This window comes from Erithacus rubecula (assembly GCF_903797595.1).
Source record: "Erithacus rubecula genome assembly, chromosome: 4".
Lineage (NCBI taxonomy): Eukaryota > Metazoa > Chordata > Aves > Passeriformes > Muscicapidae > Erithacus > Erithacus rubecula.
Window position 1 is genome coordinate 56,160,130 of NC_136686.1, and position 15,396 is coordinate 56,175,525.

General features: G+C 37.2%; 1 protein-coding gene across 8 annotated transcripts in view; it reads left to right on the plus strand.

Annotated features, from left to right (window-relative positions):
* Positions 1-15,396, plus strand: part of ATXN7L1 (ataxin 7 like 1) — a 111,730-nt gene that overhangs the window by 67,024 nt on the left and 29,310 nt on the right. For 5 of the 8 annotated variants that reach the window (XM_079303716.1, XM_079303715.1, XM_079303714.1 and 2 more), the window contains one exon: positions 12,818-13,040. In XM_079303716.1, the coding sequence (XP_079159842.1) occupies positions 12,818-13,040 (223 nt within the window). Of the gene's footprint in view, positions 1-6,244; positions 6,430-6,767; positions 6,858-7,020; positions 7,191-12,817; positions 13,041-15,396 lie in introns of those variants that run through there. The other 3 variants (XM_079303718.1, XM_079303720.1, XM_079303717.1) reach the window with 3 other exon arrangements.

A 15,396-nucleotide genomic window follows, 5' to 3' on the forward strand; every position in this document is an offset into this window, starting at 1 on the left:
AAAATATGTTAGTCCCCAGTACTGAGAATAGACCTCATGTCCTTAGGTAAAGCAGCAAAGACAGACAGCAGAGCTTTTGTAACTGCCACTACTATCACCTTTTAGGCAGTAGGCATTGAAGGACCTGAAATGTAAGGAGAAATAAGAACAAATAAAACTGGTAGAATTCTCTTATAAGTAATATCTATCATAGTGACTGTAGCTTTTGAACTTTTTTTTTCCCTTGAATTTCTGTTTTCTTCAGATGTTAAGCAACTTGGAAAGTCAAGGAATTTGGGATTAGGGAAGAGGAAAGGAAGGGGTAATAAGGTTGTAGATTTAGAACCTGCAGATTTCCTCAAGTGCTACAATGATTTTCTGATGGGCTAGATAACCCTCTTCCTCTCTCTCATCCTGGACTCAGTGATCATCTCTTTCTAGCTATCTTTTGAAACTACTTGAGCAGTTCAATGTAAATAAACATTTTTCCCTCAGTATTTAGATACAGTAGGCAAATCCCAGGGATGATAGCTCAGGCATGGTTAGTTTTGGTTCACTTGTTAGCCATTGCTGGTTAAATCTGCTGTACTGTCTAGCTAACAATTGGCAGACTCAGCAAAAAGCTTTAGAAAAGACTTGCTCTGTGATCCATTTGCCAAATACAGAGTTTAGTTCCTCCTCTGTAATCAAGCTGGAGTCAGTTGATTATAGCTGAGATTTATCGTGCCAGTATCCTGCTTGTTGTCCTTTCCCTGTCTCTTTGGTCAAGTGACTCCCATTGCTGGAAAAAAATAAATTGAATCTCAAATTCCTCAAATTTGGAAGTATATCTTGTTATCTCTAAACAGTAGGATTTCTTTCAGCTATAGAACATGAATTTGATGAGAAGGGACAACTTCCAGAAGATCGTAGTCTCTTCTGGAGTTTGCTGTCTCCTGACAGATGGAGAAAGGTTTCAGTCCTTGAGCAAGAGCACAGATAGTCTGATTCAGAGGAAGCAATTGATAGGTAAGAAATGTCATGTTGGATTTTTTCCATTTCCTTCCCCTTTTTTAATCTACCTTTGTATTTGACTGTCAGTTACACTTTTGGCATTGTGGCCAGGAAAACAGCTTCAAGCTGGGTTGATATTGCCATGGCTGTGTTTTTCTTGAAGTTAGACAAGTACTTGTTTTAATTTTTCCCTCATTTAGAATATCTGGTTTAAATTACTTAGCTTTAAATTGTATTCTCAAGTGATCTCACAGCTCAGTCCCTCTGTGCAGAGGCCACCCCAGCTGTATTTGAGGTGCCTGCTGTTTGCCATGCTGGCTGGCTGGCTCCTGCCTTGTCACAAGTATCTGGTGCCTGTCTGCACCCAGCTCCCCGGCAGAGGCTGCAGCCCTGACACGGAGTGCAGGAATGCACACAGCCAGCTCGGGCTTGACACTGTGCCTGAGTTAATAACATTTCTTGGGACCCAGAGCATGGGGGTAACACTGCCAGGCTGTGCCTTTGAAGTCTTTGCCATTTTCCCCAGTGCTCTTGCCTTTGGAAATGCTAAACAGAAACAACCAAAGTGACTCACTTTCAAAAAAGGACTTCAGTCTTATGCTGAAAAAAGGATGCTGTGTAATTTTTAGACCCACAATGTCCCTAGAAGTGTAGGGACATTTGCACTGAGATGCACCTCTGCTAATAAGTCCAGCTGGAGCTGATTTGTTTCTGCATCTCTGGTACAGATAATCTGTCCATGGATAATTGAGTGTTGACTCTATAAATAACCCACTTTGAAATCCTTGTCTTAAAATTGTTTTCTCTTCTTCCTGTTAGCTTCCAAGCTTACTCTCTTAGTCATTTCTTGGCTGACCAAGGGTTACTCTCATCTATTGGCAAACATATATCCTATTCATCTCTTCCCACCTGAAGTGAAATGTTACACCAAGCATGGATGAAACCAGGTTCTAGCCCTATAAAAAGCCACCTAAGTTCTGCTAGGAAATAATCATCCTAATGTTTTACATGTGCTCCAGTTGACTCTTGTGGTGCCTGACACACATTAAACATTTGATAACTTGGAAAGATACTTGTTGCATGCTTCTTCTCAGAGACATCCTGTTACATGTATAATAGTTAAATGTCTTCAGGTAAAACAAATTCATTTGTATGCACTTGCTTCAATTTGGACTTCTAATCATCTTGGTTTGTTTGCTTACTGTCCTTGTTAAAACTCACAAGAATTGTTCTGAGTTGAGCTATGCCTTGATTTAATGATATTTTTTTTCTATTAGCTTATAGAAGTAATTCTAGAAAGTAATTAGAATGCCTTGTAGAAAAAATATCTTGTGTCTTCAGCTGGTGAGCACCTACACTTTTTTTTTTTTTAACCAAAAATTTTTCTAAAGTATGGTATGTGTGTGCTTCTGAGAAGATCCATGGAAAGTTGGAACCACCTGCACTGGATGACAGCTTGTTCAGGACATTGGAAGTGGGAGAAGGGAAAACAGAATTGCACAGCTGTGCTGTCACAGCTGTTCATGTATCTTGGTATATAGTTTTACTGGAAATCACCTATCCCTGTTCTCTGTATCATTCCTGCCACATTATTCTAACAGAGACAACATTGGTGGGTGAATAAACTTGGAATGCTTTAAATTAAGATCTTCACTCCAGTGGCTGTGTGGCCTTGGAAAATGCCTTTCTTCACACAGCATTTGAAACACTCACCATGCTTCAACAAACTTTGGAAGACTCAACTTGAGAAAAGTGAGCAAATACCTATTGGAGAAAAAAATCTTGTATTTATATATATATATATATATATATAGGTGTAGCACTTAATGTTGTAGATATAAAAAATTTAATTACAAGAGCAATTATGGGAATTTTTTTAATTATTAATAGAGAAATAGTTTATCCAAAGAAGTAATTTGTAGTATAAGAAGTTCATTGCAGTGATGAATAGTCAAGAGGTGCATGAAGAGACTGAATATGAAGTAGTTGTCACTTGGACTCTCAGAGGGTGATTTGCATTTATTTCATTCATGTGCAGTTAGGTCTGAGTTTCTTTAGTTTGAACAGTTAGAAGTCATAAATGATGCAAGTTAAAGTGAAAACCATCTTTAGAATTAACAAGCTGCATGTAAATACAGAACTGAAGAGTTTTTTAAAGAGTTTTTAAAACAGATTAAGAATGCCCTACAAACCCACTTTTGTTTTTGGATATGTTTTTCAGTGTTGTCTCTTGAGTTTTTTTCTGTAGAAGGTTAAGAGTCTGGTTCTGGTTTCTTGTTTGTACCAGCTATTGTATGTAATGAGAGAAACATGAACAAGTGACCTCTTCAGGAACTGTTTTGCACATTCACTTCAGAGGTTGTGTATTAAGGGGTTATCACTTGTGGTTATTCATGCAGCATTATAAATAATGGATTTTCTTACCTCCGGCTAATAACGTGCTTGAAAGATGAGTGAACTGATTTATCTAAAATACCTGGAATGAGGAAATACTCTGAACTGACAGTTGTGCTGCTTTTGTAGTTGGTTTTGATAAAGCCAATTGGAACTTAAATGTAGGCTCATTCAATTTTCAAAACAAAACAGTGTCCCTAACTGGGCAGCTCTGTATGGTTACCTGGATTTTGAAATGATGTCAGAATATTCCAAGGGAATTTATTTGATGCCTGGGAATACCCATGAGGAGTGGCAAACACAGAAGAGCAAGTAAATAGAAAATCATATATAGATTTCCTAAAATATTATAATTATTGTAATAATTCTACTAGTAATAAAAATAATGATAGTAATAAACCTTATGTGATTGTATATATTTTCTATTTTGTCTGAGAATTTTTAGCTCTTTGCTGATTAGGTTCAAAAATCCAAAGTTTCAGCAGTCTTGTGAAAATCAGCGTGTGTAAGGAGAGAGCTTAAATAATGAGGCCCAGAGAACAGGATTCCATGTGGCAGTAGCACATTTGCAGCTTGGTCTGACAGCTGGCACATGTTTACCTGCAGACCAAACAGAGCTTATCCCATATCTTTGGGGGAAGGGACAAAGGACCATGGACACAGGATGGAATGATGAGGCTGCTAGGGGGCGAAGAAGCTCAAGGTAACAAGATGGAGCAATTTACCATTCAAACCTGCATATTCTTAGGAAAAAAATTCCATTATTTCTCTGCTTAAGAAACAGCTTGTTAAGAAATACATTGATTCACTAGATGCTGGGTTTGGATCCCAAGTAACAGAAAAAGCCAGAAGGTTTAAACAACAGATTCTATGCAAGTCCTGCAAAGATGTTATTCTGGGCTAATTTCAGTGAAGTTACTGTTTCTCTTAGAAGTTATTTGTATGGAATGATAAAATGAGATAGTGATATGTGATCTTAATATTGAATAAAATCTGGTGTTGTGTTTTTCACAGAGCCAGATGAAGAACATGTCACCTAGAAATGATAGTCTGTTTTCTTGGAGTCATAGTACAGCATAATTTTTTTCAAAACCACCTCAGTAGTCCCATCTCACTCTGCAATGGCTTATCTTTTCTTAACAATAAAAAGAAATGACATTGTATATTTTTGGATTAAGTAGACATTAAAGAAACATTGAACATTTCATTTATGATGGATTAGGGGAAACATTTAATTAGTTCTGAAAGTGATAATGTACATAAATTATTTTATTATTGTTATGTAAATATAATTAAAGATGGAAATAGAGATACAGTGAAATATTTTACCTCATAGGTATAAATAAATAAAAATATGTGTCATTACACAACCCTGAATGTGAAAGATCTGCCTGAGGAAACAGGTCTGTTAAGTGGTACAAAGCATGAGAGGATGACAATACTAAATTTTCCTCTATTTTGCAACAATCTGGAGTCTAGTTATCTAGGTTGAGTGTTGGAATAAATGAATAGGTGATTTGTTTATTAATTTGTACATTTAGCCAAATAAAAGAGTTCTCTTCACATATTAAATCACCCACACAATTCTGATTTGTTGGCAGTATTTACCTTTGAGAGTATGGTGGTTTAATTGCTGGAAATATTTTAGTATTTCACCTGATGTGTCTGTCCTAAGTTTAGGGCTGATAATGCATTTCCATCCTCTGAGTACAGAAATGGTGAGAATGTGGGTCAGCAGGTAGTGAGATAATAGTGCAAAAGGATGGTGAGGGCTGTCCTTGTGGTGTAAGCACTGGACACTGGACTTACCTGAGCATCTCATTCAGCAGAACATGCAACTTCTGTGCATAAGCTTTCCTTGCTTTTCTTAGGTAGACTGTCACTCAAAAAAGCTCTTTGCTTGCTCCGTTACTTCTTTTTTGCCTGGGGGTTTTTGGCCTTGCTGAGCTGAGAAATACAGAGTTGAAAATTGTCCTTTTTTTTCAATAGCAATGCAGATTGTCAGGTGGCAAGTGCTGGTTACACGTGTGGAATTGTGTCATTACAGGAGTGATGAATTCCTACTAAAGCCTTCAATTCCTTTTTAAATCAAGTTAATATCCTAAATCATTAATATTCCCTTCCATAGCTGTAGAAACAGGCCTTGACACTGCGATTAAATCTAGGTCTTCCTGCTCAATGATGTGAAGACTGACATTGTTACCAGGGCAGGGTATTCACACTTCTGTTGTTTTCCTGTCTGATACTTCAGTGATATCCTTCATATTTATATCTCAAAATCCTTATAAAAGAAGCAGGCAAGTAACCAGAAGCTTCAGTTTACATTTAGGATCATTAATTGCATTATTTGAAGCATTTTTTGGAGTTGCATTTGACTCTTCTTTTTTTTTTTCATGCTTTTTAATCAAGAGGAATATTAGTGCTCTGGAAGTGCTGTGTGTGTCTCTTATGGAATTTTGCCATTTTTAAGATATTCGGCCACGTAAATGTCAAGCAGTGATAGTCTAGAGATTATTTCTCATGTCTTTCATAATAATCCTATAAATAAAAGAATTTCCAGAAAAACATCAGGTTCATCCTAATGTGTTATACACAAACACTCTGCTTCTTTCCTTGATCAAGGAAGTAAAAATTCAGTATCTTTTTCTAAATATACACTTGTGGGTTTTTCTGCTTTTAGTTTTGTACTTTGGTTCATTTCTGCAGTTACTTGAGTTGTATCAACAATTACAAAAAATAAAAAAAAAAGAATAAAAAAAACCCCTGCAGCCGTTTTCAGCTCGTGTTGTTCTTGGCATGGATTCAGTTCTGGTGTCCAACTGGTAGGACCGAAACTTGGTGCTTAACAAGTGCCTGTAGTCAAAACAGTTGGTGTGTGCGAGCACAGATCTGGTATTTGCTGCGGCAGGTCATCTGCCGGATTTTTCCCCGTGTGCAGAATACCTAATCACGTTGCTATGTTTCTCTGACGGCATCTGTGGCAATGTGAATCGCTTCACGTTCCAAAAGTACATGTTTACAGTCGTCGTAGAATCAGATTAAGTTGGCAGCCTGCTCCTCTCTGTAAGTGGCTCAGTTTACATTTCTTCTTCTAGCAGGATGTTTTGCATAATTTTGCTGATCCTACTCACTTGTAGACTTTGTGAAATGGAGAATCGTTTTAGTGGGTTTCTGTCAGAAAGCGAAGCTTGTGTTTATTGTAAATAAACACCAGCAGAATGGTGGTTATTTTAGCACTTGATAATTTCCCAATTATGTCATTTGACCTGGAATGAAGCTTGTGATTGTTGAGCAGTGTTTTATGCAGCAGATCAGTCCGGGGGTTGGAGCTGGCAGTTTATTTCCTTTGTCAGTTTACAAGAAGTATCAAAATGAAACCGACTGTGCTGTTTCCTTTCCAGTGCGCAGTGCAAGAAGGGTGGAACGGTTTGCGGATATTATTTCCAAACTTTTTCAGCTGGACTTGGAATAGTGTTTTGTCAAAAAAGCTGGTAAAGTTATCCTTCAATCTTGCAACATTATGCTGTAGTTTGCTGACATCAAATACAATTTTATTTTTGTTTTACCTCACGTACTGGTTTTGCTAGTGTTTTTTCAGACTGTGGCTGCAAAATGAAAGTGCTTACAAGGTGTTTATGAATTCTTGTTATGAACCAGCTGCCAGTTCCTGCAGGATGACACATTTCTGCAAGAGTCTAGGTTGTTCATTTTCTGGTTGCTGGCTGTTGCTTTTTGGGCATGTGTGGGGTTTTTTTCTGTTTTGGTTTTATTAGGATTAATGCCAAGTGCATTTGCAAACTTTGAACTGGGATCAGTACAATGTGGTAGGTTTCATTTACCGTTTATTGAAATTTAAAGTATACATTGCTCAACTTTGCACAGTGAAAGGCTGTAATGTAAATATAAAAACTGTAACTTGTGCATAGGTGGTATATGAGTTACCATGAGTAACATCTTCATCAGTAAGACTGAGATACTAAATTTCATTACCATCTGCTTAAGTATTGTAAATGGGGAGTAACAGTATTCATATTTTAAGGGCAGTTGGATCAGTTACTTTATGCTATTCCAAGTAAAAGGATCTCAAGTGTTGTGAGGAATACAAGCTTAAAAAGGAGTTTTATTATTCTGTAAATGTTTACTAGCAGTAAGTAATTCTCTTAATTTTAGCAATTAAATTTTGTTTTTACCTAGTGATATACCAAAATATAATCCATAATATTTGGTCTCTGAATTATTCATGGGTCAACTAAAACTGATTTTTGCTTTAGGCCTCTTGCATACAGGAAGTCAGATCATGCTAAACAAGAGTAATGTTTCAGAATGACTCGTGCTGACAAAGTTTTAGTCGTCTAACAACATGAAGGGTTTTTTTTCTTGCTTTGTTTCAATTATCTGAGGAAAAAAAGCACTGAAAGAAAAATTACATTTTTCCTCCATGATTGTCTGTCATATTGATGGAGAAGGCACTAACTGGGCAAAAACTTTTCACTTGATTTGATTAATTTTGAGTAGCTCATATTGGGTGAGAATGTGAATTCAGGTGGGGTATACTAAGAAATGGCTTTTTCTTCTAGTCCAGATTAGAGATATCTGCAGTTTCAGGATCACATAAAGATCTTTTTTGGTAGGAAACTTCAATGTTTGGCATCTTTTACTGACGTCATATTTGCTGTAGTGTCATTGTAAGGTTTGCTGTGAGCTAAGTGAATGCTTGATCTAGTGTATAAGATTTGAGGCAAAAATTTGAAAAGAGATTTTCTACTCAGAATGTGGTTTTGCCTCATTTTCCCACACGCTGTGCTTGTGGCTCTGAAGCTCATGTTGCCCCTCTATTGCTTTGCTTTTTTTACTTATGATTAGAAGGAGATGTGGCGTTTCCTGCAAAACAGCTGCTAGTATTCCCTAGTGACCCATCAGAAAGGATCCAGTGGAATTACAGATTTAAAGGCAGACCTAGAGGACTTTGGCAGCTGCAGCAGAGATTTGGGGAAAGGCAGGGCGTTGCATTGTGCAGGAGGCAGGAAGGAGGATTAAAAATGGAGTATAAGGGCATAGGAGAGAAGCTCTGGAGATTCAGGGACAGCTAGGTCTCCAACAACATAAGGACTTCACATCTACAAACAATTCAGATTTGGCTGAGAAAGTTGGACTATATCCATGTTTCCATAGGACATGGAGAATCTCCTGGAATAGTTTAAGATCATTTGCAATGTTACTAATGCAGAGTTTGCAATGCGCCTTAGAACTTTATGGGAGCTCTGGCCCTTCAGACACTTGACACTGAATAGGAAAAGTAACAGATATTCAGCTGAAATTGATTCTATAGAAAATGAGGAAATTCTTCTGAGATTAATGCCATTAATATGTTAACTGTTTGACAGCAGAAGTCACATGTTGCTTGTCGCTTGCAGTGGCTGCACTGAGACAGCTGAGAGTTTGCAGAAGGATTAATGTGGTAAATAGGATTGTAACTTTGATTGTGTTCCTTTGCTCTTGGATATGACAGCACTTGATATTTAGAAGCCAAACAGAATATGTGTTGTTATTTATGGAGAATGTAAGCATCCATTTGGAAGTTTTTAAATGAACATGAAAAATTTTTGAACTGGAGCACATATCCATTGCATTGCTGAAAAGTGTGCAGAATTTAGGTTAGTATCTTATTGGTGATGATAACTGGTTTTCTAGTTGCCTTGCTACATTTTATCATTCCTAGGGGCAAAAAATTTCATTCTTTAGTTTCATCAATGTCCACTGTATCACTGGTGTGTGTGAACAGGGACAGCCATGCCCACAGCTGTGTGAATACAAGTTCACCTGCTCTACTAGATCTAATCTGCCTACATATGAATGGCAGATGAGCATAGAAACTGCTACACAGATAGCTGATTGTCTCCTGAATATGTTACTATGTGAATATTTATTTTTATCACAACTATTTGATGTGCAAATGTCACTTATTTGCACATGAATTTATTGTATAGGCTGTATAATAGTAGATTTGTACATTATGTGTTATTTCTTGTATATATTTAAAATAGGAACAGACAAATTGGTAAACAGATTTAAAAATGTTTAAAACAGATGTGACCAGAGAAGCCAGTTTGATAGAGGAGGCCACCACCATCCTGGCTTAAGCAGTTAATTCTGATAGCTAGTGACCTTTTTTTGTCGTATATTCCCATTATTTCTCTGAAACATATTACCAGTGTCTAAGGGTGATTGACTACCACAAATATTGTAAGGAATGAAGAATTGAGAGGCAACTTGGTAGTTCTTGAGAAGGACTATACCAATATTTAGTTACAATTTATGCCCTCACCATTGAGATTTGTCTGGGAATTCACACCTTTGTCAAATGCAGCCTCTTGCAACCATGCTCAAATGGGATTTTCTGCCCCTGTGGAGGGAATTACTCTTCCAGCTCTCCACTGCCCTACTGCAAGGTGTTGCTGTTATCTTCTTCTGCTGACGTTGAAGCATCTTTAACTTCTGTGAATAAATGTACAGGTTTTACCCATCCAAGCAGTGTCTCAGAACACCTCTGGCTGTGTGGCACTGGCTATTTACATCATTTCTCCTGTATGACTTTACTGAGGCCACAGTTTCCATTTCCACTCTAAGAAATTTGAAGAAAAGCTGGGTAGCACTGATGTTACTCAAATGTGTATTGGAGTCTGTCTAAAAGGTGGAAGACTTTCTGTAGCAGTTGGTTCTGATCACAAGGATGACCACCAATCTGGCACACTCAGCTAAAATAAGCATTTTTTTCCTTCCCTATCTTTTAAGTAAACATCTGCTGCCTAAAATAGTGGGATGCACTAATGTCTAATTACAACAGTGCCTCTTCCACCATATTCTATGTTAGAGTAAAAAATCCAAGGTTAATGTACTGATTTGCTTTTGGGAACTAATAAATTGAGAAAGTTGTCTTTGGAAAAGCACCAAACATACAGCTTCACTAAAAATCCAGTACAAAAACACTGTTCTAAAATAACTTGCTATGGCATATGATATTTAATGACTTTAAAATATAAATTTAGATAATCAGTATCTTGAATGTTCATCTTTCCAGAAGATTGATTTTCGGAAGAGTAATATATTTCATTTCCAAACATATCCATAGGGCTGATATTGATGGCACAGTTTACTAGAAAGCAGTCAGGCTTAAGAAAACCAGTAGCTGTGGTGAAAATTGGAGTAATTAATCCTAAGTTTATATAGTATGTGTGTGGAAAACATGTTTTCTCCCAAGTTTTACTTTATTTATAGCTTGATTTTATTGGTAGCATAGCAGTTCCTTTTCATCAGTCCTCAAGTAATTAATGGGAAAGTTACAAATTTTGATTAGCCTACATAAAATTTATTAAACAGGTGCTGAGAAGGTTGGTGAATCTTGAAACAATAACTATTATTTAATAAAATAAATAGTCCATGAATGGAACTGTGCATTTCAGAATCAGATGTGTAGCTTGCTCAGATGTTACCACAAATGAGAGGTGAAATGAGTGTAAATCCACTACATCCTGCAAAGGACTTTTAAAAGCAGAGGCTGCACACTGAAGTGTGTGGTGGGGTGAAAACTGGCAAATGGTAGGGAACATTTTGGGAGTGAGGATAGATACTTTTGTATTGGAACAAAAATTGAGACTGGTTTGTTCTTCAGTTGCAGGAGAATCTGGAGGGAATTCCAGCAGTGATAATTAAAACTGTGAATGTGAAGATATAGGAATGCTTGATCTTAAATAAAAAATGTCTTTATTTAGTCATTTGAGATCTAATAGAAACATTTTGGATTTTTTTTAAGCATTTCTCTTTGTTCTTGAGGTATTTTCCTATTGCAAGTTAATCATGGTTGAATCCTTCTGCTACTGGCAAGTTTTTACTTGTGAGGATGCCAGACAAATTGTCATGTTTTGATTCTCTGTGGGAAAATTTTTCTTAGTTGTCCTTGAAATATCAAACTGTCGAGTGCAGGGTTGATGATAAAAATACAAAACCTTCCCATGTATTAGCAGGTCATTGGTGCTTCCTTAACCTGCCCTTGGTTGACTAGGTGATGCTGGTCAAGCTCAAAGGGTAGCACCCACTTGGATTCTTCAGGTTAAGTGCTTAAGGCTTTAGGCAAGGGAAAATTGCTGCATGTTGAGTGATCAACTCCATCTTGTCCAAAGTACTTGGTCTGTAATTACATTCTGCTTGCTACATTTGATCACCATGTTGGTTGTGGGGGTTCCTGCCTGATCCCTGCTGTGATCAGGCTCCTGGTGTTTGGGCACCAGCAAGCTGGAGTCAGTGCCAAGAGCCAGGCTGTGCTGCTGGTTCATCTCCTCTTCCCCCAGCCCACCCGTGGCACCCACTGCTGCCTTTGGCTGGGGAGCACCAGGGCTGGCTCACTGCAGGGTCACTGGGCTGGGGAAAGAGGGGCCCAACAGGACTGTTCAGGATTTATAGCACCCCTAAAAATCTTATAGCAGAGATCAGCTCCTGTCTCTTGTAGTATTTTGTAGTTGTGCTGAAGTTCACAGCACAAGCCTGTTGCTTACTGCACACTGATGCAGCCAGCTGGCTGAGCACTGGCACTTCTGCCCTGAAGAAAGAGATGATTTGTAAAGAATGGCCAAAACAGTCTATTTACTTAACAGTATGATGGATAGGACATTTATGTTTTAAAAGATACTAATAACGACCCAACCAAAACAATTTCACTGAAGCCTGTCTGTCTTGTGTGGGGTCAGCCAGGCCTTGCTTTTTTGCAAAATGTCTTGAGAGGCATCTGGTATGAGCATGAGAAGTGCTGACCTCCAGATGCCACATTTGTTTCTGAGACATAAACTTCCTGGATTTTTTGCACATGCCATTTGCTCTGTGTGGAAAAAAACACCCAACTTTTACCTTGAATGTTGCTTGGAGATAACCAAGTGAACCAGGCAGAGCCTGCCTTTCTGGAAGGGCTGGGAGCAGTAGGCCTTTTGCTACTTTTCAGTCTTCCTGTTGTTTTCCTTACAGTTTCTCATTAAAATTGAAATAAGATAGTCATAAAGTAAACTGTCCAATAACCAGGTCAGATGAATTCATCATAAACCATTATAGGAGCAATAGCATATCTGTCACAGAGCATTTTATTGATCATCTTAGCTGTTACATACTCTCCTTTCTTCTTGGCATGAAAGAACTGGGACACCAAGTTCACCTCACACAGATTTTCTGGTAGATTATTGCCATTTATTTTACTATTTTTACTTTTTTTTTCAGAGCACCTCATGAAGCTGATTTTGTCTAATTATCATATGGCTTGATTGCATTCACAACAATAATGAACTAATGTTCTTTAGAGTGATGAAAATCATTGAAACTAGCATAGAGAAGAACAATTTCCTCCTTCCTGACTTGTATTTTTAATTTTAGCCTATGACACGTTGTAAAATTCATTCCTTTTCTGTTACAGAACGAAGACACAGTTCAATGTGTAAACCTTCCCCTTCTCCAGCTTCTCCAGCCTGTAATTCCAGGACATCCCTAGTACAGATGAAACCGAAATCCTGTATCAGCGGCCATAACCCTGTCAGCAGCAACTCAAAGCCATTCAAAACGCCCAAAGACAATCTACTTACCTCCAGTAGCAAACAGCACACAGTCTTTCCTTCAAAAGTATCACGGGATAAACCATGGTAAGTACCAAAGTAATAGTTACCAAAGGTGCTGGTGTTCAAAGTATCTATATCTATATATATATATATATATATATATATCTATCACAATCATCAAAAAAATCCTTTTTTTTTTTTACCATTTGAACTTCTGTATTTCTAAGGGAGGAAACTGGGATATTTTTTAAATGAAGAAAAAAAGTTATATATAGGAAGAGCAGGAAGGACTGGATTACTTTTTTCCATGTTCCATCAAATGTGTTTTTCTAAGAGGCATATAGTAAGTGAGATATTGACCCACTTTGCTATCTTTAGGGTCCATCTTCCATTACACTATCAGCCCTTAGAACTGATGCTTTTAAACAGTTTTAACAGGATAATTTTTGCGGAATTCTTAATAACGGCTTAACTGATGTTCATGAAAACTTACTGGCTGTAGTTAATTATCCTCAATAGCAGCTGCTGTTGGAGTTCATTTTGTATTTTGATAATGTTTGATGCCTTGTAAGATGAGAAGAAAATTCTGGCTGCAAAAATCACTATTTTGGGGATGTCTTACATCATGTGCTGTGATATATGTACACATAACAGGCTTTGAGACTGCTGTGCCCATCCTCCCGTGACTGTGGTGATAGCAGCACAGTTGCAAAAATATAAATGACAGCAGAACTGGGTCACTATTTTATTCCTTAAGAAACTGTTTTGTCTTCATTATCTACAGGAAAGATGCTTTGTGATTAGGCCACTAGGTTAGTGACTTGAGGTCTGGATTCAGTTCCTGATTCTGTTATGCCTTGGTCTCTTCAGCTTCAGGTCTTCAACTGCTTGAAATAGTGAGACTTCCTTTGTGTTAAGATTTATCTACTTACTTTATAAAGATCCTTCTAGCATAAGAAGGTCATGATTTTAGGTAGGGTTTCTGGACACAACTGCCTTAAAACAGTAAATCATTTAATGCAAACCATTCACTCATGAGACAAAGAATAAGCTCAAATTATGTTAAAGGCATAACTCATGCTTTCTGCCTGAAATGTGCACAAGTTGGCATGATTTCAAAGACAGAAGCTTCTGCCTAGCTGTAAAATTTACCTCACCCTGGAAAAACATATTCTTCTTATAAATCTGGACCCACTGTCTTTTTAAGCATGATGAGCATTATGGGCAATTACAGGCTAAAATTCTTAAAGTAGGAAATCTGATTGGTTAGACTATGCACTCACATGTTAACTAGAATAGCAGAATAGCCTCTGTCTCATCTGATTGTAAGTACCTCATTTACTACTTGAAACCAAATATTATTAACTGAAAAGTGGCTTTTTCTTCTGAATGTTGGGGTGGAATTTTATGCAAGAGAGAATTCTTTTAGAAGTCTAATTAAAAAATATCAGAAAGGACTTCAGAGTATTAACACTACTGACTATAAACCTATTTCTCCTCCTGTTACAGACAGCAACTTATATATCCACATTTCAGGAGACTCACTGAATCTATAAACAATATCTTCCGTTCTGGCAACAGATGTCATTCTGGCAGTCAGTAAAAGCTGGAAGGGAACAAAATAACTGAGCATTTCCACCAGTCCCTTTTCCCTTTATTGGGAACATCCTAAATATTAGCTGATGATTAACAAGGTAGATTTAACCATTTAAAAGGGTTGCACTGCTCTGTTGATTGTTTGGCAATGAATGTGACAGTAGTTGTACCCAAGAATTATGTAATTCCTGCAGCCGTGCTGGGAGATCGTACTGCAGTTTTGTTTTGTTTTGTTTTGGAGAAAAATGAGGCATATAGTAGTTAAAGATACTGTAATTACCACATAGCAAATCACAAACCATCTGAAGTGAAGATCAATGAAATTCTCTTGCAAAATATAGTGTTAAGTGCCTTAGATTACATGACTTGTTAAAGAATAAAATCTGTCTGCTAATCATCGCAGGTTATAGAGAGCTGACAGCTGTTACAGAAGAAAATATTTGTTCCTATTCCATTAGAGGGTTATAATATTTATTTAGAATACTAGAAAATATTCAGCAGATCTTATTTAAGGTGAAATTATTCATAAAATGTATTAATTTTTAAGATTCTGTCTTCCATTCAGCTGCTGCACAAGCCATAGAATTTCTTATCTTAGCTTTTAGAAAGAATTAGAATTACTCAATTGACACAGAAACATGTGTCTCAAAAATGCAAATAGAATTCTTGGTGTAGTCAAGTGTGTGGTGGTTTATCATCCTCAGAAGCTTCCAGTCTTCAATGCTTTTGTCTGTTATGTTATAATTTCATGCCAAGCATTTATTTGACCTAAGTTCTTCCAGATAGTTGTCAAATCAGCTTAATTCAGGAATTGTATCACTTCAATGATTGCTTTTCAGACCTG